The sequence below is a fragment of the Panicum virgatum genome, chromosome 1K (assembly GCF_016808335.1).
Source record: "Panicum virgatum strain AP13 chromosome 1K, P.virgatum_v5, whole genome shotgun sequence".
Classification (NCBI taxonomy): Eukaryota; Viridiplantae; Streptophyta; class Magnoliopsida; order Poales; family Poaceae; genus Panicum; species Panicum virgatum.
This window is the reverse complement of record NC_053136.1, coordinates 49,843,710-49,866,920: the sequence shown is the minus strand read 5'-3', so window position 1 is coordinate 49,866,920 and position 23,211 is coordinate 49,843,710. Positions and strand designations below refer to the sequence as shown.

Genomic DNA, 23,211 nt, shown 5'->3' with positions numbered 1-23,211 from the left:
GCTTCCATAAAACCGTGTTAACCGACAGCATCTCGAGCGGTTTTGCAGAAAGAGACCTGAACGGACGGCTGAATGTGTAGCCCACTCCCCACTGGATGAACTCTTCTTCTTTTTTTTTTTCTTTTTGAGACCAACACTGCGATCAACATTGAGCTGCGTACAAGGCTTGGTACGTTGAAGTTGAACAGCTAGCACTGGTTCATCAGGATCATCTATTCCATGGCAGCCAATCATCAATGTGGAAAGGCATCAAAAATCAAAACCTACAGTAGCCCGTGGTGCGAAACCCCCGCGCGTGGAGCCGCGAACAGTGTCCGGATCCCCGATGTCCAGTCCCGATTCATGGGAACCATGGCAGCAGGCCGGAGCCCGCAGGCGCAAACCCTGCCGCCGCCGCCAGCAGTTCCAAATCGCCGGGTCGCCTGCCGGAGCAGTGAGCTGACCCTGTGTCGAGACAAGCCGTGCGTCGTGGAGCTCGACCAGAGGAGCTCTTCCTGCTGCCCGGCTCCGACGCTGAACGGAGAGAGAGCGACGCGCTCGCGAGTTTGCGAGCGTCGCACGCGACGAACGCGAGCCACATACGGCGACGCGTCAGGAGGAGAACAAGTCTGAACGGATCACTCTCCTGCTGCTGCTGACTGCTGGCCTGCCTGGTAGCTGTAAGAGGATAAGGGGCGGCAGCAGGCAGACTGCCGACTTACAGTGGCGAGGACGAGACGACGCAGAGGCAACGATCAGCCGGTCGTCGAGACCTGCTCCCTAGCCCTACGGCGGCCTACGGATCGTCCCGTCAGTTCTTGAGAAAACGAGAGGTTCAGAGGCCGGGCGGATCGGCTAGCTTCTCGCCGATGGCGACGGAGGGAGAGATCGAATCGCATTGGAGATCGAATGGAAGGTGGTGTGGATCCCATCCTTTCCTTTGGGTTGGGTGTGGGTTGCTAGTCAATGCCCCCGTGCGCCGGCATTGACGCCTCGGCCCCTTCGGGCACGGGGTCAAGGGTCCACTCCGCGGGCGGTTGGGCGTCGCCGTCGTCGTCCATCGCCGTGTGGGTGTGGCCGTATCTCCCGGCCGGACCACCCGCGCGCCCGCGCCGACGCGGAGGCGGTCGGCTTGAGTCCTCTTTGTTGCCATCGTCCCGGTGAGCCGCACTTGGCGCGTGGTGCGGGGCCGCGTGGCGCACGCCGCCCGCGCGCCGACGGCCAATTCCCTCCCTCCCTCCGCGACCGGCCATCCCGTGGGCGCGGGAACGACGACGACGACCCGGCGGAGAGGCCAAGACCCCGCGACTGGGGCCTGGGTCTGGGACGCGGAATTCTCTCTTTTTCCCGGGCCGTTGAGCTACGCGGGCGGCACTCTCCCCAACACGACACGCGATGATGGGCTGGCGCCGGCGTCTACCGGCCCACCCTCTTGTGTAATGGGCCGTATCTGCGCTCCGCTGCGTAGGAACCTCAGCTCATTCTTGTGTAATGGGCCTTGCCGTGGAGTCGCCTTTCCTGTGCGGGCTAAAAAAAAACTTATTATTTATTCCGTACCCCTCCCAAACAAAAAACTTTGCATTCCCAACATGGTAATTTTTGCTTTCTAATCCTTTTTGCAAAAGTTTTTCACATATAGGACCTTTTTATAACGAATGGTAGAAATGGACCCTGGGGTCGGCGACGTAGTCTACAACGCCGAGCTAACACGTCTCGGCGCCATTGTATGCGGCGCCGAGGTGCCACACCCGCATGCCGAGCCGTGCCGAGCTGGCGCTGATGTGGCCCAGGGTCGGCGCCGTAGATCTTAGCGCCGAGCTTGGCGCCAAGATCTACGGCGCCGAGCTCCTGCCACTCTCTGCTTTCTCGCGCCACGAGCTCCTGTCACAATTTGTAGAGATGCAAGAACGGGCGAGTCACTGACAAGGAACAAGCTAGCGATAACGTCATGACAATATGTGGAGAGGAGTTATGGAGCCCATTGGATATCACTTGCTTTCCATTTGATAAAAGATTGTAGCTTTTTTTTTCCTATTAGAACAGAAAAGTCCTGCACTGTGATTATTTGTGTCTGTATGTGTTTTTTGGTTGATGATTTAAATCCATTGACCAAGTTCTTGTAAACTGTGAGAATGGCATGCAAATATACTAACATTTCAAGTGTGTTTTCTCACTTATTTTGGATGCCATACCTACCTGATGATTAATACTAAGTTGTTACTTCAAAAAAATAATACTAAGTTGATCTTGCAATAGTATAGAAGAAAAGCTAGTATCCTAGTTTCTGCAGCGAGGCTCCACCAGAGCTTGCGGCCAGAGTTGTTTGAGCGAATCAATAATCAATCGAGCAGATCATGACACCAAACACGTGGCGGAGCAGATGGTCGAGCACCATCATTTATGGATTTATGGAGGCACGCCACGAAGCAGGTCCTGACACCAAGCACGTCAGGCGCGAGCGGCAGGTGGCCGTGTGCGGCCGGCGAGCGGTGCGAGAAAGTAGAGGTGTTATGGCAGGAGCTCGGTGCTGTAGATCTTGGCGCCGATCCTGAGCCACGTCAGCACTAGCTCGGCACGGCTCGGCATACGGGCGTGGCATCTCGGCGCCGCATACAACGGCGCCGAGACGTGTTAGCTCGGCGCCGTAGACTACGGCGCCGATCTCCAGAGTCCATTTCTACAATTTGTTAAAGGATTTATATGTGAAAAACTTTTGCGAAAAAAGTTAGAAAGCAAAAAATACGGTGAACCGACCGTTTGGAACATCGGCAGACCCCCTGAAATCTCGGTTTCGACGGAGCCGGGCGTGGTGGCCGGGTGCGCGCATGGGCCGCCCTAGCTGCGGTGAGTCAGTGACCCGCCGCTCTCCACTACGGGAGACGGCCTGTTCACGGCAAAGGAGTTGTAGCACACGGTAAAGTGTTTGCCGTATGTAACACACGGCAAATGACACACGGCAAACAGGCATATCGGGCACTCAGCAAGTTGCCGAGTGCCAAAAGCGACACTCGGCAAAGATTTTTCAAAAAAATAAAAAAAACAGGGCTCGCCGCCGCAGCCCGACGCTGCGCCGAAGCCGCCCATGCTCGCCGCAGCCGCTGCCCCGGCTCGCTGCAGCAACAGCCGTACACCGCGTCGCCGCAGCCCGCGCTCGCCGCCGCCGCCACGACCGCAGTCCGCGCGCTCGCCGTCGTCGCCATAGCCCGCGCTCGCCGCCGCAGCCCCCGTGCGCTCGCCGTCGCAGCCATAACCCACGCGCTCGCCATCGTCGCCGTAGCCCGCGCTCGCCTCAGCAGCCCCGTTCGCTCGCCGGCGCAGCCGAAGCCCGCGCGCTCGCCGCCGTCGCCGCAGCCCGCGCGCGCTCGTCGTCGCCGCCGCCGCCGCTGCCGGGGCTCGCCGCAGCACCAGCCATACACCGCGCCGCCGCTGCCCGCGCGCTCGCCGTTGTCGCAGTAGCCCGCGCTCGCCGCTCGCAGTCGCAGCCCCCCATGCGCTCGCCGTCGCAGCCGTTGCCCGCGCGCTCGCAGCCGTTGCCGCAGCCCGCGATCGCGGCTGTCGCCGCAGCCCACGCGTGCTCTCTGTCGCCACAGCCGCAACCCGCACGCGCCGCCGCCGCCGCCCGAGCTCGCCGCCGCTGCAGCCTCCGCGCGCGCTCGCCGCATCACAAGCTTGCCCGTGCGAGTCAGGAGAGAGACACAGAGAGAGAGGTCAGGTGCCTTATCGACCGATGGGGAGGGAGAAAAGAAGATGGATCCGGTGAAGGCCACTTGAGCCAATTAGAATCAAGTATTTTGGGCACACGGATCGCTGACGTGGCGAGTTTGTTTCCTTTATGCCCTTGTAACTAAAATTTGAATGGCTAAATGAACTCAGATCAAAAAGTGGTAAACTACAAAGTTTTAGATCTCTTTCAGCTCTACAAGGTTGATATACAACTTATTTACATCCGAAGTCATTTGGAAATTTCAAAAAATTAAAATTTGAATTTAGAGAACTTATAATGATATTTTGAAGTATAAAACATTGTCAAATACAAAAATATACAACTACAAAGTCTTAAATCTCATCGGGCTCTATAATTTTGGTATAGAAATTATTTACATCCGAGATAATTTGATGAATTGATACTTCAATTTAAATATGTATCACATTATATTGTTTAACTAAAAATTTTTAAAATTTACGAACTGATCTGAAAAATTCCCAAACTTTGGCATTAAGGAAAAGATGTTGGGTATTGCATATACAAAAGGTTTGAAAGTGAAATCCCAATTCGACAGTCACTTTTGACTCGAACTCAGAACGATTCCCTCTCGAATCTATGCATCTTCTTTAGATAAGTTCAGATTAGTAAGGAGCGATGTTAAATTTGTGCGAAACCTCCTCAATTTTTTACCATAGCTTCAACACATGAAATTATGATATTATTCAAAATTTTGTGATATTAAGAGTTGAAATGTTATTTATAGAATTTATAAATGATTCCGCTAGATGTTTCCGGTAATGTTTCAGGACGAAATTTTTTGAAATTCTCTCCCATCTCATGCATACGGGACAAAATTTTTTGAAATTCTCTCCCATCTCATGCATACGGTGTCAGATTGGACTAAAAAACATGAATATAATTTTTCAATTAATTTTAGTATGTTATTTAAATTAGTTGCAGTTCAAATTTGGTTTAATTCTAACAAATGTGTTTAATGTAAATAAATGATTAGAAAAAGCATACGTACTAAAAGAAAATTTAGATATTAACATAAGGTACCATGTGCAATAGTTTACACTAGAAAAAATTAGGTGAGTGGAATCAAATTTTTTTGAAAATGTTTGTCGTGTATTTGCATATTTGCCATGAGTCGTCATGACAGACACACGGCAAAAGGTCTTTTGACCAAAAAAAAAAGACTGCACACGGCATCCAAGCCGTTTCCGGAAGTGCTCGCAGCACCGGTGCTCTTCCCGAATCCCGGCGGCCGCCTGCCTGCCGCCGTGGGAACGTGGGCTCCAATCACGGTAAGTTCGTGGCGGCTCGTTGCATCTGCTACCTCCTTCGAATCAGTTCGATCGCCGATGACGCGGTTAATTTGTGTTGGAATTGTGCTTCCCGTACGGAGCGCGATGGACTCCGTCTACCCCGCTGAAGCCGGCGACGAACATCTCTGTATTTAGAGAAAAGCGAAATGGCCATTTCGACGGCGGCAAGTCATGGCGGCTGCTCCGAGCAACCATGCCCTGTATCACGAACATCTTGCTTGCGACGAAACCGCCAAATTAAAACTCTAAATTAAACATAATGGTCATTATTTGAACACATCAGATGCATTAGCTTAATGGTTTAATTTAACGTTCCTTTCTCAACCCACGGCCCGATCGAAACAACACCGGTAGTCCCACACGAAGGCTGGCGCAGATGGTACAAGCACGATAAATACTTGGAAATATAAAGAGGCGACAAATCGATACACAAGAGTTTTTATAACAGTTCAAGTACATATATAGCTTACATAATTTATATAAATTAAATAATTTACAAACTTTACAATAGGGAGATTAAATTCAACAAAGGAAAGGAACCTACAACTACATTAGTGTTCTGCCCCCACACCACCGGTTAGACCGGTTATTCCAGCCGGTCAGACCGGCCTGCACGACATACCAATAGAAGATACCGGTCATACCGGTCCACGGACAGGTCAGACCGGTCTAACAAAATAGACAGGCTGCACATTCAGCCCTGCACATGTGCAATCCTGCGGACCCTATTCTAACTATCTGGTCCCAAGACCTCCCACCCCTCTTGTGGCAGTCCCGCCTAAATTAATCCGGCTTAAGTGCACTAACCATCACCGAAACGGCAATTAGGATTAACACGCACTTAAAACAGAGTAATCCGGCAGTGCTGTCTGGTAAAATCCCGATTAAACCACATGAAACAGGATCAACAAAGCAGTTCAGAGCGTGCAATATTCCACAAATTTTACAGCACAGAGTATGAAATTGAATTATTATTACAAACTAAGTTTGAATTTATAAAAGTACAACAAAGTTTAAGTTTGACGGAAAACGAACGATAGTCTAGCGACGAAACAAGACGTCATGATGAAGCCCGTACATGACGTCAACCACATCCTCAGATGTAGTACCTGAAAAATAAAGCCACAAACAAGGCTGAGTATACTAATACTCAGCAAGGCTTACCCGACTAAGGGTATACTTAGCCCTTTATCTAGACATGCAAGGCTTTTGGCTTGAGGGGTCTGTTAAAGAGTAGATCCGTAATTTTAGGTTTTAGCTTTCAAGTTCTAGTTCAATTAATCACTCTAGGTGAGCATCTATCCAATAGCATACATGGTGAAAATAATTATCTTTCATCATCCAACCAGCCATATTCATTATCATCATCTTTCACTTCTTACTCTATGTGGCAAAAGGGTTAAGCAGTCCCAAACCGTGAGAAGCGGACGATTAACCTGGCCAGGCAGACCTAACACACACGTATGGGAACCGAGTCACCCACACGACTTTTCTCCTTTCTTTCCGGGTTGTGGATCAGGGTCACCCACCTCAACTACAAGAATCCACACCTGGCGTGCGCCTTCTTGCACCCGCATGTGGCCGCATGAGAACAACGTTCAAAGAGGGTGAAAATAAAGTCCACTCGCCGGGCCAATCAGTTACTTAAGCTTACCGATTACCATATTTCTCGGCATGTGGTTAGTACGTTCAAAAGCTTAACCACCACTACCACACACTGCGGCCTTATCATCTTTCACTAAACAGACGGGGCATCACAAGTACCATAGCCCCGCCCGTGAGCCTTATAGTTGCAGCATATAATAAACATTCAATTCCTATCATTCTCGCGAGTGACAGGAAATCACTCGACTTCTACCGAACCATTAGCCTAGCTAACTAGCGACCTACACATACTAGTGTTCAAGTATAGGTACCTAGGATCATACAGCTAAGGTTCCAAACAACTCCTGTAAACTTAAATGCGCAAGTAGGTAGGAACAATAATAAGTTGTATAAATTTAAAATAGAAGGACATGCTCCGGGGCTTGCCTGGAATTAACACTAGGTCAGCGTTAGTTAGAGGCTTCTGAAGTCGAGTTCGGGTTCTCAACGGCGTCTGCAAAGTTCACTTGAGCTTCTCCGGGAGCTTCTTCGGCTTCACACACCAACTTGTACGTTCCGTCTAGTAGGTTCGTCGGCTCTATATGAATGCATATGTATGAGACGAATATAATGCATTTATTTCTTGACATAGATGGAGATCAACCAAACTCAAGTTGGAGGGTGCTACTACTTTCTTTTTTATCCTGTTGGGCAGTCATTTATAGAGTATGAATTTTATCTATACTAACTCATAAAAGAGCTGGGTGTGTTGCTTTTTTTTATATTAGTACAGAAAAAGTATTTCTACACAAAAATAATTCTCCAGGCCAAGGATTGTAAGTGATGGTAATGATCTTTTAACTGAAAATTGTATTCCTTAATATGAGCCTGCTATAAAATTTTCAGAACTAAAAGAGCTATATAAGAGGCATGAAAAATAAGATAATAATCCATTGCATGGATCAAGATGAATTTTCACAGGCTAAGCTACTGATTTACCGAGGCTCAAATTCTTCTAGCATGTTTCTAACCTCAAGTGGAAACACCAACAAAAATATGAGATTTTTCCAGGTATAGAAACTATTTTTCATGATTTATTGTATTTCTCCCTACCATAAATTGTCTAGGTCAGTTAGTCCTGCCTAAAAATTCTCTAAATTTTTCTATGGCATCTATAACACAAAATAGGGTCACTGTAAAAATTTCAGTTCAAAATACATAGTGTAGAATCTGTATTAAATAAATCACTTTATCCTAGACATAAATTCAAATTTAATTAAACCTATAGCTAAACATGTCTAATGACTACCAAATTTTTACACAAGACCACTATATTTTTATACAATTCACTGACCAAAAATCAGAACCAGCACATGCATACAACTTGAGATACAATAAAAGATACTTATTCTTTTTATTTTAAATAGAGCAAAAACTATTGGGCAAAAGAAAAAGTGACTGTAACAGAACTTGTAGATCTAGTTGCAATGAACTCATAACAATTGAGTTTGCATTTTTATGATTTTTCAATAATTTTTAAATGAATATACAAACTCACTGAAAAATTGGAGACAACATAGACACATATTTACCAAGGGGTCCCTGATTCTTGCATAAATACCCTTGGAATCTTTTATATCTTACAGGGAGGCCCTTGACCGGTGACAGAACAGGGGAGGGCGACAGGGGGCGGCGGCCGGCCGGTTTCTGGCGAGGAGCCTCGCTGGCAGCGAGGGCTAGGGTGGGGAAAAGAAGGAGGAGGCCAAGGGCTACCTAGGGGTGTGCTTATTGGGGTCGGAGACAGCCGGGAAAGAGGTCGCCGGCGTGAGTGGCGGTTTGCCGGCGGCGACGAGCAGCGACGGTGGCGCTCCGGCGGCTGTGGCAGCGGAACTAGGGGTCGGCGAGCTCAAGTGGAGGTCGGGGAAGCTCGTAGGCCGGTCGGACCGGGTGGAGGATGGCCGGAGAGGGGAGGTCAGCGTGTAGGGGCGGCGGCGACAATAGGGTGCGGTGGCAGCAATACGCCGGCAGCCCCGGGTGGCGAGGATGGTGTCGGTGTGTTTCCTTGGGAGGCGGGGGAGCGATCCTAGGGGTCACTTGGGGCCGAGGAGAGGCGGAGGAGTGAGCTCGTCGGTGAGCTCCAGGGGACGGCGCCTCTGGTGCAGGGAGAAGCTGGGGCACGGCTCCTAGCGGTGAGAGGGGTGAGGGGAGGGTGCTGAGGCTTACGTTGCGTCTAGGGGAGGTGCACTTGGGTTGGGGCACGATGGGCAGGGGCGACGGCAAAGGCACGACGGCGAGCGGCGCACGACGTCGGCGTGTTGGGCAGGGAGGCGAAACTGGGGGCGCGAAGGCGGGTTTGGCCGAGGGCTCGGCGCGTGGCCGGCCAGGTGGCCGCGCCGGCGGCGAGACGGCGACGCCGTGAACGTGAAACAGAGGAGAAGGGAGATGGTGGTGAGGGCAATTTCGTAATTAAAGCAAAGTTCAAAATTTCATTTTGTAAACTCAAATTTTATCCCTATTCCAAAGGTCAAATGAAAAACTTTTGAATACCAAACTCGTTCAAAATTTTGAGATTTACAACTTTTGTTTTAGGCAAAAGTTCATTTGAGCAATGGTTTGAAATTTAAAATTTGAAACTTGAGTGCATTTGAAAATGTCCTATACGCTTCGGAATTCAAATTTTTCTCCCATTTTTGTGTGGCAACACGAAAAACTTTGAACACAAAAGTTGTTCGTCATTCGAAAACCTATAATATTGGTTTTGGACAAAAGTCCATTTAAGCATCGATTTAAAATTTATTTTGAAAACCTGTTTTTTACAATTTGAAAGATAAGTTAAATATTTAAAAACTGTGATTTGAAGAACTCGTCATTTCATGTGCAAAACGTCATTTTCTCATCTGTTTTCATATACACATAGACACACATACACATGCATATTCAAACACACACATATATTATTTCCCAAAAAAATGCATAATTTGAATTGTTCTTGTTTATTAAGCATGACTATGTGTTTATTATTTCTTGCTTAGTATTTTAAAAATCTGGGATGTCACACCTCTGCGTCCCGACGGATGAACTTGACGCAACAGGACAGAAGTCAACGTCCGGGTGCCTTGAAATAAAATTAGGTGGCAACAAACCCTGAGCAACTAATACTCAGCAAGACTTACCCGACTATTGGGTATACTTAGCCCACATACCTAGACATGCAAGACATTTAACTGGTGGTTGTTTTGCAGAAAAAACTTCTAAAGTGAGTCCTTATTTTTCCACTTTTAGCTCCAAATTCTATATGCTTAAATCATCAACTAGTATTTGCATCTTCTAAGTAATTATACTAAACATTGAATATTAACTCAGGGTAATCATTTCCAACCATTACTATGATGCGGTGCTGCGATCAAGGTGCTCATATCCGAGGGCGACTGACGGCGAATCGATCCGATTTAACCTTGCAAGGTGGACCGAACCAACATGGCAAGTATTTGCCCCGTCGGACTATACGAACCAACCATTCCCCTCCCCGCCTCGAACTACAGAACCGCCCCACCTACATATAGTCAGTCGGGCCCTATGAGAGATCACCAAAAGTAAACTCATGCATCCCAATTCTCCGCAGCCACTCGACTCATCCTAAGGAGTGGATAGAAGTTCTGTACTTTCGAAGCAAGGCAGTACTCGGCTTACCGGTTTCGACTACCTCCTACTCTCGGCATGCGGTTAGTAATTCAAACTCGATCACAAGGCCAGACAACGGATGATCCTTAACCGACACAGACAGGGCAAACCTTTCCCCGCCCGGTCTCCAAATATTTTCCTTTCCTGCATAATCTAATATTCCGTGTATCCAAAAATATGGAGGCATCCTATATCTCGCGAGTGACCAGAAATCACTCGACATCTACCGGGATTTATTAGGCATAGCATTTCTATCGTCCTATGTATACTAGTATAACTCAAGGGAATCTAGGGATCATGCAACTAGGGTTCCAAACAACTCCTAAAACTTAATGCACAAGTAATATATATATATATATATATATATATATATATATATATATATATATATATATATATATATATATATATATATGTGTGTGTGTGTCATAAATTTAAATTAATAGGTTGTGCACCGGGGCTTGCCTTGAGACTGCTGCTCAGTGCTAGGGTCAGCTGGGCCTTGGGCCGACTCCTCACGACCCTCCTGCTGCGGGGCTTGCCCCTGCGGCTCCTGTGGCTCCGCAACCACCTCGTATACCACCTTCTCCGCTACGGCTGTTACACGTATGCATATGCATACGATATGAGAATGTATACATGATTTATAAAAATTACAAGTAACCAATAACCGAACTTATTTCTAACTATTTGCACCAACTATCCCGCATTTAGCCCTCTCAGCCCCTGCCACACCGGTCAGACCGGTCCCTCCGACCGGTCAGACTGGTCCCATTTAATCCAAACACACTACCGGTCAGACCGGTCCTGCCCAGACCTAGAGCTAGAATTTTTGGCGCGGCGAAAATCGCCCACCAAATCTAACACCCTTCTAGGAATTAGTTTAGGGACGCCCCTAAAGATGTTTGATCTCAGAAAATCACCTAAAACCATCTAGATCAAGAGATCGAACCAAGCCAAGCTTGAGTACCTTGAATGAGCCTCTTCCCCGTGAAAAAACTTGGACTCCACTTCACCCCGGAAAGGAGCACATGGCAGAGATGATTCCCCACGCCAATTTGGAGCTTTCCTCGGCCTTGGATCAAATGGAGAGGAAGGATTTGGGGATTAGGGTTTTGGGGGAGAAAATGAGAGGGCGAGCTCAGGCAGGCGAGCTGAACACGGTGGGGATGAAGGAGTTGGTGGAGAGAAGAGAGAGAGCGATTTAAATGTTGTGGGGTCCAAAGAAAACGGTTGACCCAGCTTCAACCGGTCCGACCGGTTGGCCCGACCGGTCCGGCCCAAGCTGACAGGAAAAGTTTGATTTAGTGATTTGTCGCGTGAAATTTGAAACTAATGACCGTGATTAAATTAATTATAGTGGATTAACACCTGAGTGTTACATTGCTTGCATCGCACAGTCGTCACACCACCCCGGTCTCGCCGGTGCTGTCTGGCTGCCACTCTGCCGCCGCTAATACCTTCTCTGTTCTCTCTAACAGCAAGCGCTCAGCGCTCCAGTGGTACGGGCCTCGCGGGAGGGCATCATCACCGAACTGGCAAGCTCCAGCACCATGCATCAGACCAAGCTTCAGTGCGGTCTCGCTCTCACATGGATCTCACATCTCTTCAGTGCATCCTCTATTCCTCTCCCGTCTCTCTGCTCCGAATTAATAAACTTGTGCTTGAGGAGCCTCTGCAGCCCACTGCCCACTTACCCTGATACCCACACCAGACACCACTCGGGCCGTCAGTCGACCGAGTGGCGTGTTCCACGCGCAGGAACAAACTTATATGTGCGTGTCTTTTTTTGATAGGGTTATTGTGTGTGTCTGTATATATGTTGAAGCGAAATCATACGGTAAGCCTTAATTTCTATTTTTCTGTTCGTACAAGAAATGAAAAGCTACAGCTGCTAGCCTGCTGCTTTCCAAACAAACATACAAAGAGAACTGGATTACTGTCTTACTCTTGCCTATCTTTTGGTCGCGGCCGGCTCCATCCCAGCGTCCGGCTCTGGAAGGTCGACCTGCACAGCAGGGGCATCTGATGGGGTGAAGCTCCTCACAACAAATCGTCCACAACTCCATCATCTGGAACAGAACATGGATGACGAATCGCCATGGTTCGGGAAGAGGAGAAGGCGGGCTTGCTTGCCACGGCCAAGCTGACCAGCTTGAGCTTGACGGCCCTGCCGATTAGATCAGCTGTAAAGTGAATGCACTACTAAGAAGTTACAACTTACAACCATTCTTGGTCTGAAGGGGAAAATTTTCCAGCTTCAGCCAAAAACACACGGAGCTTATGGCATCAATGTTTGTTAGGATGATTTGTTTCCATGAGGTCTTAGGCATTCCTAATCCTAGCCGCCATTCTCCCAAATAGACTATAGTCTTGCTTGGTTTCCTCAGTGACGAACCGTGACACAAGAAAATTCCACCTGGGATTCGTTTCTCCCAGAGAAAAGACAACCAACAGAAGATGATGTGATGCCAATCTCTACATAACGAAATCTGCTCCATAGGATCTGGCGTCTTATTTGGCCACGTCGCTGGCCGTTCTCTTCCGTTGGATGTTGATCGGACCATCCACAGTTGCAGGCAAATTACCTAGCGTTTCTAGACACTTCGTCCCGACTCCTGAGTGTGCGCCGCTGCCGCCGTTGTCCACCTACCCCCTCGCCGGCGCACGAGGAGCTCTCCCAATCCTCCTCACAAGGGCCATGGACCCAATCTCGTCTCGCTTTCATCACTCTCTCCAGCTAGTGCCATCCGCACTGGAATCTTTTTCTCCCATCTAGCTGACGCTCCTCCCCACTCATCCACAAGCACCTTCCATTCCCCCAGCAGTTGCCGGTCGATATTCTCCTGCCAGCTGCAAGGTCCGTCGTCCTCCACACCTGGCTGGTGATTCGTGAAGGAGCCGTGGTGTCTGCGCCAGCGCAGCTCAAGGCTCTCGCGTCGAAGAAGGTGAGCCGCACCAGCCTGCACTGCAAATAGCGGCCCTTGGGGCCTCTGTCACCACAGAGCACGATTGGTAGTGCCCCTACAGCCAGAGCGGTGGTCAACATGTACGACACCCAACAACTGCTTGAGGAAATGCCCCCAAAGGCTCTAAGGTAAAGGTGCTCACTGAAAGTTGGTGTTCGGAGGAGTTGTAGCCCAGTAGGACCTGCCAAACATAAAAATACGACTTCGATTCAAGAAGGGATCACATAAGTTTGTTGTGAAAATTATGGTTCACTTTGACCCATCTTTTCTATCTAAAACTACATATATAATTTTCAATTTATCCCTAATGCTTCATAATTTATCCCAAGCTACTGTAAAATTCTTTTATATGTTCAATACAAAATTGCTGGCTATTCCTGCATGTTCAGTCCTCGTGCTAACTCTTGCTCTCAAGTTTAATTTATGCTATCTTTGCATTTTAATTCTGTACAAACTACATATATTTCGTATGCATTCTTGATTGCCTTTTTGGCAGGTTGTCTCGGGTGTGATGAGGATTTTAAATCAAATTAGCTCTCCACTTGTCAGTATCTAGCAAACTTTCTCATGTGCATAAGCAGATGCTAGGTTAAAATTTCATGTGTAAGAGCCAATTTTGTACTTGAAAGTGAGTTTCTTATACTGATGTTTTTTGCCCATGGCTAGAAGTGCCTTGATTGGTTCAAAGCAACTGGTTAGTCAGTGCCATATATCAGCTTGATTGCCGATCCGCTTGGCTGCAGCATCTAATGTGGCACCCATTTGGTTGTGTCGTCATGAAATTATCTGCAGGCTTTTGAACAGGCTGTGGCCCATGCATAGATTGTTGTTCCATTTCTTTGTCTGTGAGTTAAGGGATTGTAGTTGACAAGTGGTTTGCAGTTTCCACAAATCATGAGCTCAACCACTTCACGATGAATTATTAGTTTTTTTATCAACCAATTGTGCACCATGGAGAATACCAAATCGGTTAGTGTACTGCTTTCTTAGGATTTGACTAACACATGTTGAGTATTTACAAGCAGCCAAATATTGCCAAAGCCACCAAGGTCAAGCTTGAGTTCTTGCCACATCAAATTGGAGGTATTGGGCTTACTGTCATATAGCATTGCCAAACTTGAACTTGGGAAATCAGCCTTTTCTGGTCGGAGTAGCCTTTTGAATATTGCATCTATTATTTCTATGCATAAGGTATTAATTGTCAACCTTAGTTTTTGGCACAGGAAATGATCAATATCAGCTTGAGAACCTCAATGCCCACAATGAGGGTTTTGGTTCTTGACTCCAGATGACCTAATTTGAACTCAGTTGTCGGCTTCCCTGCTCGCAAAAGCTGTGTATAATTATGAGTCATTATCTTTGCTTGCTTTTAGACTTTAAACATAATCTAGCTAAATTGTTTACAACTTGTTTCTTCTTTCCTTATACAGCCTCACCATGGAAGAATATGGAAAACAGTCGAGAACTAGAACAGCAAGTGGCATGATGTTGACTTCGCCAATAAAACTTAATGAAACAATATAGCTTCTTGAGATGCTCAATTGAAATTCCAAAGTGTGTATCAGAGTACTTTTGCAGGAAATAGGCATACTCGTGACTTCTGGATGGTTGATCCCCTATAACAGCTTCTTATGTAAATGCTGCTTGAGGATTTCATGCCCTTCCATAAGATTGTCATGGCATTTGCTCAAAGCTAAAATTTTATACGCGTTACATTTATAGTACTTGTTGATCTGCGGTTGAAAAAGCAGAGACAAGTAGAAGACCGGAATGCATTTCCATACTATGTCTCGACTAAGCTAATTTACTCAGAGGGTAACCAAACAGCAAGACAAATAAAAAAAACTCTTATCCTGTTACAAATAGAAATATATCAAAATCTGGCATTAATCACTCATGTATATGTTATACGTTGTACCATTTTTATGCTCATCAAAGGGTTGAAGCTACAAAGCTGAAGTAACACGAAACACTGGCCAGATTCCGAATGGAGCGGCAACGCCGCGCCAAGAGTTCTAGTACAAATCGAATTGCCACTCTTTTTTCTCGGCCATGCCTTGCTCTGCTTCCAAAACCACTCGTGACGCCGGTGTGAAAGGAAATAACCTTGATCTGTGTGCGCCGCCCACAGTTTGGGAGCAGCGGCCTTGGTGGAGCACTCGCCAAGTTGCCCAGCGAACCGAGAGGACTGTACAACGCTGACGCACCACCGGTTGCAGCGAGGTAGCGATGATCGGTTTCTTGGGTGTTGATCGAGACTGTTGCCTCTTCTTGTCGCCTGGAGACTGTAGAAGCCAACGATCTCTCCTTATCCGGGACCAGGAGCCAACCTGCTGCTCAGCTGCCGAGGCTGAACGCATACGAACGCTCTTGCTGCAGGCCCGTCACCGGTAAAGCTGATTCGGTTGATGCTCTGCAGCTCTGCTCCTGTTCGTCTCGGCTTTGCATTCGCAGATTCGCTGCCTTCTTGATTCTTGTAGGTAGGAGTGACAAATTGAACAGTAGCATCAGATTGCGAGGATCATGTGGGGCCACTATGTAAGTGGCACACCCCTAAGGGGTGCCGTAGTTTTCTTCAAAAATATCATGTGGGGCTAGCATGTAACTGGCAGCTGCAGCGTGATGAGCACGCTAAAAACACACTCTCTGTGCGGAGCAGAAATATAGAGATCATTGCTACGGAGCTAGTCAAGGGAGAGTGGAAGCATAATTATCGTTTCTTTGTCTGTTTTAGAGACTGGTTCTGCTCTTTTTTTTTGTAAACTTTTCAATAATTGGCTGTGTACTTACAGACGTAGAGGCCGGATTTGTAATCTTTTTTCTAAAAAAATATAAGTGGCACACCCCTGCTAGTTTCCAATCTGCATGATCAGTGTGGCCCTGCGCGGCTGCGCCTGCGCTTGTGGGCATCGTTTGGTCGCATCGACGGACCACGGTGGGCGCCGTTCATCGCAACTAGACGGCGAACCGAAACAAAAAGCTGCGCACGCATGGAACGTAGCTATGCCGTGCCCCACTGCCCCGGGTCTGTTTTCACGTGAAGGCTGGGGGGTCGGTACCCTCTACCGCTGGTGTACCAGCGCTTATCAGCAGCACGTCGGCCGTCTTTGCAGTTGCAAGTCGTCGAATCCGATTCGCCTTCTCAAGCCTGCTGATGGCAGCAGCGAGCATTTGCGAAGGGAAGTGGATCCTCATAGAGGTCACGATGAGCGTCTACAGCCTACGCACGAGTCGAACTGAGTGTGACATTTCATCTTTTCTGGGAATGGAAAAGATGAAGACACGGAGAGGACGAACCTGACGATGGGTGCATGATTCCCTTCGTTACGTCATTCGATCACAAGTAGGGCATAGTTTAAGTTTTAAGTAGTCAAATTATCCAAACTTTCCCCAATAATACCTATCTTTATACTGTTTTGAGGCCTTCCGCGGTGTGGAGCGAAGCTTGAGAAAAAAAACAGACCCCACCGTAAAAAGTTAGTTTCGCTTCTCAACTGCTGCAATGTGCCGGCTTCACTCGCTAGCTTGTAGTCTGTACAAAAGTACCATGTTTCCTGCTCAGGCAAGCAGTTGGAAGAGTAAGCTCTACACAACAACAATTCTTCTAGCACGGGCATCGTATGTCACGGTGTGGGAGTGATGCTAATTTTTTCTCTCTCCGTTTGAAGCATCGCTCTAGACCAATAATGTGGAGGGCCTGATTGGACATCTGAGGATGATATTGGCACAATTATCTCCTAAATACTTATCGTATCGTAGTTTTGGTAGCCTCTGTAGATATCTTGCAAACTTGCAGTGAAAATTTGTGGTCGCAGCTCACAAGTATAAAATGTCTCGGAAATGTCCTAAAACGACTTTTGTTCATGATGACCGTAGGAAGCTTACTTTTTACTCCACATCCTTTCTCTCGTTTAAACATTCTTTCCTTTGCAGTAGTCTGGTAGAGCACAGTATTGTCATGTCTCTCCCCTCCTTTTTCTATTCCTTATCTGGACATGCTTCACCAGCAGGTAGCTGCACTCGCGTGCTGTCACGCAACCCCGCATTCCACCTCGAGGCTTGCCTGATATATAGGCCCCTCCAAAAGAATCGCAAGGCAGCAGAACAAAGGCCATCGCTCTCCCATACTGGCCTCAGACAGAGAGAGACTTGCCTGAAACACACACACCTTATAGTTCCCCGCAGCTGACGGCTGAGCTCTGCTTGAGATTTTCAGCCGCAGTAGCGTTACAGGAAGGGATCAGGCATGGCTGCAAGGAGGGCTGCTTCCTCCGTCCTCTCTCGCTACCTCCTCGCAAGGTCTTCTGCTTCTTCTCCCGCCGGCAAATCCGCTCTCCTCGGACCAGGTGACGACCTGTTCATGCGTCTTGGTTCCTTTTTGGTCCATTTCAAGTTTTCTCCTCGTGGCCTCGATCGAAGCTCTGGTGTTTGGAGTGATGAGTAGATGAGAGCGGCCGTCTTACCTCTGCTTATCTTTTCTCAGTCGCCGTTTCAATCACCTGATCACTCACGTTTCGGTCGTCAGACGTTTTGTCCTTATTTCCCCCCTCTCTCCGTAAAGTCTATTATCTTTGTCCCTATCTGAAGAACAGAAGAAACAGATTGACGTCGCTGGCTGTTCGGCACGCCGATCAGCGAAATTCCGCTCAGAGAAAATGCAACTATGCACTTTTTTGTACGCCAAATTTCTTTTCCTTTTCGGTTTCAGTAGTCACGTCATCAGTGAGTCATGGCGCTAAAGGCAGCCGCCGCGGCAGTTGGTGAGGAGGTTCTTCCTTATCAAAACTAGGGTGGGAAGCAAAAGCACAGTAATTGCGTACCGTTTGGTTTGATTGCGACTCTGTATTTTTCAAGTTGCAAAATTGCAACTTCAGTAGTTCCATGCCATGGGTTTGCATGCCTATCATGCACTTATGCGTCAAACACATTTACTTAAAGCATGTACCGATCAAACGCTTAGAAATTGTAACATCAGTCCATTGATTCTGCAATCGAAGGAAGCTACCAGCAATCTGTCAGTCATGTTCTAGATGAAGAAACGACTCCATTGAACCGCGCTCTGTTGCCAGGGGATCTTCTTCGCAGGTTCGGTACTGCACCGGCTGCCGCCGCCGCCGCCACCGAGGAGCCAATCCAACCCACAGTGGAGATCAAGCACACCCAACTCCTCATCAATGGCAACTTCGTCGACGCAGCTTCTGGTACGGCAACTCTAGCAGCTCCAACCTGTCTGCCGATGTCGATCGCGTTCAGGGTCTCAGCGATGTGCACATTGCAATTTTCACCAGGGAGGACGTTCCCGACGGTGGACCCCCGCACCGGCGAGGTCATCGCGCACGTCGCCGAGGGCGACAGCGAGGACATCGACCGCGCCGTCGCCGCCGCCCGCCGGGCCTTCGACGAGGGCCCGTGGCCGCGCATGACCGCCTACGTACGCACCCCCCCCCCCCCCCCCCATCCACCCACCCCACATTGGCATTGGCACAGCGCACGCCGGCGGGTTCGCGCTCACGCCACGGTCACCGTGGTGATCTGGTCTCTCGCAGGAGCGGTGCCGGGTGCTGCTGCGGTTGGCGGACCTGATCGAGCAGCACGCGGAGGAGATCGCAGCGCTGGAGACGTGGGACAACGGGAAGACGCTGGCGCAGTCGGCCGGCACCGAGGTGCCCATGCTGGCGCGGTGCATGCGGTACTACGCCGGGTGGGCGGACAAGATCCACGGCCTGGTGGTGCCGGCCGACGGTGCGCACCACGCGCAGGTGCTGCACGAGCCCGTCGGCGTCGCCGGGCAGATCATCCCCTGGAACTTCCCGCTGCTCATGTTCGCCTGGAAGGTCGGCCCGGCGCTCGCCTGCGGCAACACCGTCGTCCTCAAGACCGCTGAGCAGACGCCGCTCTCCGCGCTCTACGTCGCCAGCCTCCTCCACGAGGTTTGCCTAGCTAGTCGGAACTTGTCATTGCTCTGCTCGTGAATTCTGCCATCAATGCGGCCGTTTCTTGTGTTTGTTCGTCGCAGGCTGGGCTCCCCGACGGTGTTCTGAACGTGATCTCCGGCTTCGGCCCGACGGCCGGCGCCGCGCTGTGTAGCCACATGGGCGTGGACAAGCTCGCGTTCACCGGATCGACGGGCACGGGCCAGATTGTCCTCGAACTGGCGGCGAGGAGCAACCTGAAGCCGGTGACCCTGGAGCTCGGCGGCAAGTCCCCCTTCATCGTCATGGACGACGCCGACGTCGACCAGGCCGTCGAGCTCGCGCACCAAGCCGTCTTCTTCAACCAGGTAGTTACTACAATTGTGATGAATCGTGTCGTGCTCCTGTGCTGAAGAAATTACTGCTGCTGATTCCTGAATTCCGAAACTCTTTCATTCCCAATGCAAAGGGCCAATGCTGCTGCGCCGGGTCGCGGACGTTCGTGCACGAGCGCGTGTACGACGAGTTCGTGGAGAAGTCCAAGGCCCGCGCCATGAAGCGCGTCGTCGGCGACCCCTTCAGGAACGGCGTCGAACAGGGGCCTCAGGTGCAAAGAGAACCTTTTCCGGAGCGGCGACATTGATCCTGGGTCCTGGCTGCTGACGCTGAAACCTTCCATTCGTGTCGCTTCAGATCGATGAGGAGCAGTTCAAGAAGATCCTGCGGTACGTCCAGTCCGGCGTCGACAGCGGCGCCACCCTCCTCGCCGGCGGCGACAGGGCGGGCAACCGGGGCTTCTACATCCAGCCGACGGTGTTTGCCGATGCCAAGGCAAGGCCCCGCTACCCACACCATTATCTGTTTCTACCAAAAGCACATCCTTCGATCTCGACGTGTTCGATCCATGGCTCCATCTGCAGTCGATCCCTGAACTCTGTGATGGTGCGTGCAGGACGACATGAAGATCGCTCGGGAGGAGATATTCGGGCCGGTCCAGACCATCCTCAAGTTCAGGTAAACTTGTGATTTTTTTTTGGTGGCGCGTGACGTGTTGGCTGACGGTAGGCATGCCACCACGCGCTGGGCAGCGGCGTGGAGGAGGTGATCCGGCGGGCGAACGCGTCGCAGTACGGGCTGGCGGCGGGGGTGTTCACGAGGAGCCTGGACGCGGCCAACACGCTGTCGCGGGCGCTGCGGGTGGGCACCGTGTGGGTCAACTGCTACGACGTGTTCGACGCGGGCATCCCGTTCGGCGGCTACAAGATGAGCGGCGTCGGCCGGGAGAAGGGCGTCTACGCCCTCCGCAACTACCTCCAGACCAAGGCCGTCGTCACGCCCATCAGGGGCGCCGCCTGGCTGTGATCCCGGCCGCCGCCGCCGCCGCTTGCCGGTGGTATGATCTCTGATGTACTAGAAGAACATGGACGGCGCCGGACACCAGAAAATGTGGCGAATAATAACAGCCGGTTTAGTTGCAACACCACACCACCGCGCTGTCTGTGCTCTTCATTTACCAGGCCGATTTCGACACCGAAATCAAATGCGTGAACATGTAATGTACACACACACACACGTAATGTACAGAGGGAAGTAAAACCGGTACCAAACATGCGGTCATACACTCAGACATACGCGCTGCTACCTTCCACTTTCAGTAACGACCTCCACGGTGCCGGCGTCCTCCTTGCGCTGGTCGGCCGCCTCGGCGCGGCAGAGGGGGCACCGGCGGCTCTTGCGCAGCCACGAGTCCACGCACTCCGCGTGGAACCCGTGCCCACACCCGGCACCGGTCGCTCGCGAGGAACGCCTCCATGCACACCGCGCACTCGCCGCCGCCGGCGGCTCCCTCCTCCTCGAACTTGTGGCACGGCAGCTCGCCGACCTCCTCTGGCGTGAGCCCGGCGCCGCGGCCACCGCCTTCTTCTTGCGCGTGCTTGTAACGCCCCGATATTTTGCCGGGGTCACCAAGGCCAAATTGGCCACGGCACCGCCGAACGACGCGCGCGTTCCGCGTGTCCCGCGTTGCCGCCGTGCCGCCCCTTCCTTCTGCTGCTGCTCGCCCACTGCCATCTTTTCCTCCTCCCTCTGCTCGCGAGTGCTCCGTGTGCGCGCCATGGCCGCTGGTCTGCCCGGCTTCCGCCACCGCACGTCGCGGGCCGCCTCCGCGCAACCTTGCGCCGCGCCACGGGGCGTTGCAGCTGTGCCTGGCTACAGCGCTGCTCACCTCGTCGCCGGCCAGTCCCGCCCGCCTGCGCTTGCGCCGCGCCGCTGCTCGCTATGGCTGCCACCCGCCCCTCCATGCTGAGCCACCACTCGAGCCCACGCCGCCTTCCACCAACCCCCGAATCCGCTTGCTCTCATCCCAACGAATCTCCCGAGCCCGGCCATCACCTCCACGCCTCGCCGGAACGCCGCCGCAGCGGCATAGCACCGCCGCCGGCCGCTGCTCGCCGTGGAGCCGCCACCACTGGCCACCCCGAGCCCTCAAACCACCACCCACAGGTAGCTCTCGCTCTCCTCTTCCTCCTCCACCCCTCCCTCTCCGCCAGCAAGCCCCCCCATGGCCGGAATCGCCGTTTCCCTTTCTCCCCTGCTTCAAAATTGTTTCCCCATAGCCGCCCCTCCGTCGTCTCCCAGCTACCCTCGTCTCGCCTCCGACCTCCCACCTCTCCTCCCAACGCCTGAATCCATCTCTCCTTGCTTTGCTCCGATTGGGGCTACTGTTCCTCCCCCCTGTTCTCGGCGCCGTGGCCGGAGTTGGCCCCTTCCGTCCAAGCCACCTCCTCCACTGGTGTTGCCGTCAGCTGTGGCGGGTGGGACTTGCATCTCTCGTGATGCTCTGGGCTCCTGCTCCTCCATCAGGGCGTGTCGACTCCCAGCAACTCAACGCCGCTACCCGTTGAACACAGGTATGCCCTTCTGCGACTTGGCTCTGTTGCATTTTCATCACCTCGTCGTCCCCGCCCCTAGGGGTCAACCGGCGCCGAGGGGGGCTACCTTCTGGGTTCGACCGAAGAAAGGCTCTTGCACTCCTTCCTTGCTCCAAGTCCAGAACGCGCTGAGTTTTCGTTTTTCCAGAGCTCCCCACCGGTTCGAGGTTCAGTCTTGTGGTCTTGGAGTTTTCTCTGCCAGTGCGGCCACCAAGAACCTTGCGTCCTTCCTTGTCACACGGGGGAGGTGCAAGGTCGGGGATGTCTCGTTGCTCCTCTTCCCATATCTAGCCTCCGCCATGGCCGCCGGTGACCTTGCTGGAGTTGAGCGGGAAGATGTCGTCACCCCTGGAATTCGAAATGCGGATTCCCCGGAATGGGCCGGGCACGCCCCCTCCCAGGCCCATGGCGGCCCACCTTGCGAAACCCTCCCCACATCCTCCCGCCAAGCCAAGGAAGGCGACATTCACTTCTTCTCCCACCTCCTGTCAGAAGCGCCACTGCCCCAACGGCCTGTCAGTGAGTGCGCCATTGCTGCTCCGGGAGATCTCCTTGATATCTGGGGAAATAGATCGCCTACTGCCACTCCTCCTCTCCGGATATTCAGTGGTGAACTGGGGCATTCATCGCCCCGCAGCGCTCCGTCAACTCACTCTCTGTCCGGTGGTGTTGCTTCCAGCGCGCCGAACGGAGGTCACCTCGCCCACCCCCCCATCTCCGCGCCGCTCGCCGTCGACTCGCATCAGGCGTCTAATCCGAGTGCGGCGCGACCATACCTCCTCGGTTTGCTCTCCTCCGCCCCCTCGCCTATAAAAAACACGGATGGCAGCAAACATCGTCGTGCTCGCTCAGTGCCTCCCTCCCACAACCAGTGTTTCCGGTGCCTCTCGACTGATCACCACGTCGAGGCGTGCAGAGACCCAGTCCGGTGCCGGCAGTGCCTCCGCTACGGCCACCGCAGCACAGCGTGCTCGATGGCGGGGCCGTCGGCCCTCTGGGCGGGAGTCGCTCGGCGTGCGTCGCGCTCCTCCAGCGAGGACTCCTCGTCGCCGCCCCGTCCACGAGCGCCTGCGCCGTTCGGACCACGGTCTGGGGACTCCACTTCCTGGCGCTCCCCGACGG

At 51.3% G+C, this 23,211-nt stretch overlaps 1 protein-coding gene, 1 long non-coding RNA gene and 1 pseudogene across 3 annotated transcripts; 2 read left to right on the top strand and 1 right to left on the bottom strand.

The window, feature by feature from the left end:
- Nucleotides 1-12,767: 12,767 nt before the first annotated feature.
- Nucleotides 12,768-14,970, top strand: LOC120640670. Its single transcript, XR_005661955.1, has 2 exons — nt 12,768-14,584; nt 14,678-14,970. It is a non-coding gene; the product is annotated as an uncharacterized LOC120640670 (long non-coding RNA).
- Nucleotides 14,971-17,271: 2,301 nt separating this feature from the next.
- On the top strand, nt 17,272-20,761 carry LOC120640655 (benzaldehyde dehydrogenase, mitochondrial-like). 2 transcript variants are annotated; one of them, XM_039916563.1, is made up of 9 exons: nt 17,272-17,593; nt 18,245-18,448; nt 18,536-18,678; nt 18,794-19,177; nt 19,264-19,527; nt 19,629-19,766; nt 19,853-19,990; nt 20,112-20,173; nt 20,248-20,761. In XM_039916563.1, exons 1-9 carry the CDS (start codon nt 17,494-17,496, stop codon nt 20,519-20,521), a joined length of 1,707 nt encoding a protein of 568 aa, XP_039772497.1. In that variant the 5' UTR covers nt 17,272-17,493; the 3' UTR covers nt 20,522-20,761. The 2 variants fall into 2 exon arrangements, with proteins under 2 accessions (XP_039772497.1, XP_039772503.1); XM_039916569.1 differs by having other exon boundaries at nt 17,276-17,593; nt 18,317-18,448.
- A 1-nt stretch (nt 20,762) lies between these two features.
- LOC120656141 lies at nt 20,763-22,496 on the bottom strand (annotated as a pseudogene).
- Between the last annotated feature and the right edge of the window lie 715 nt (nt 22,497-23,211).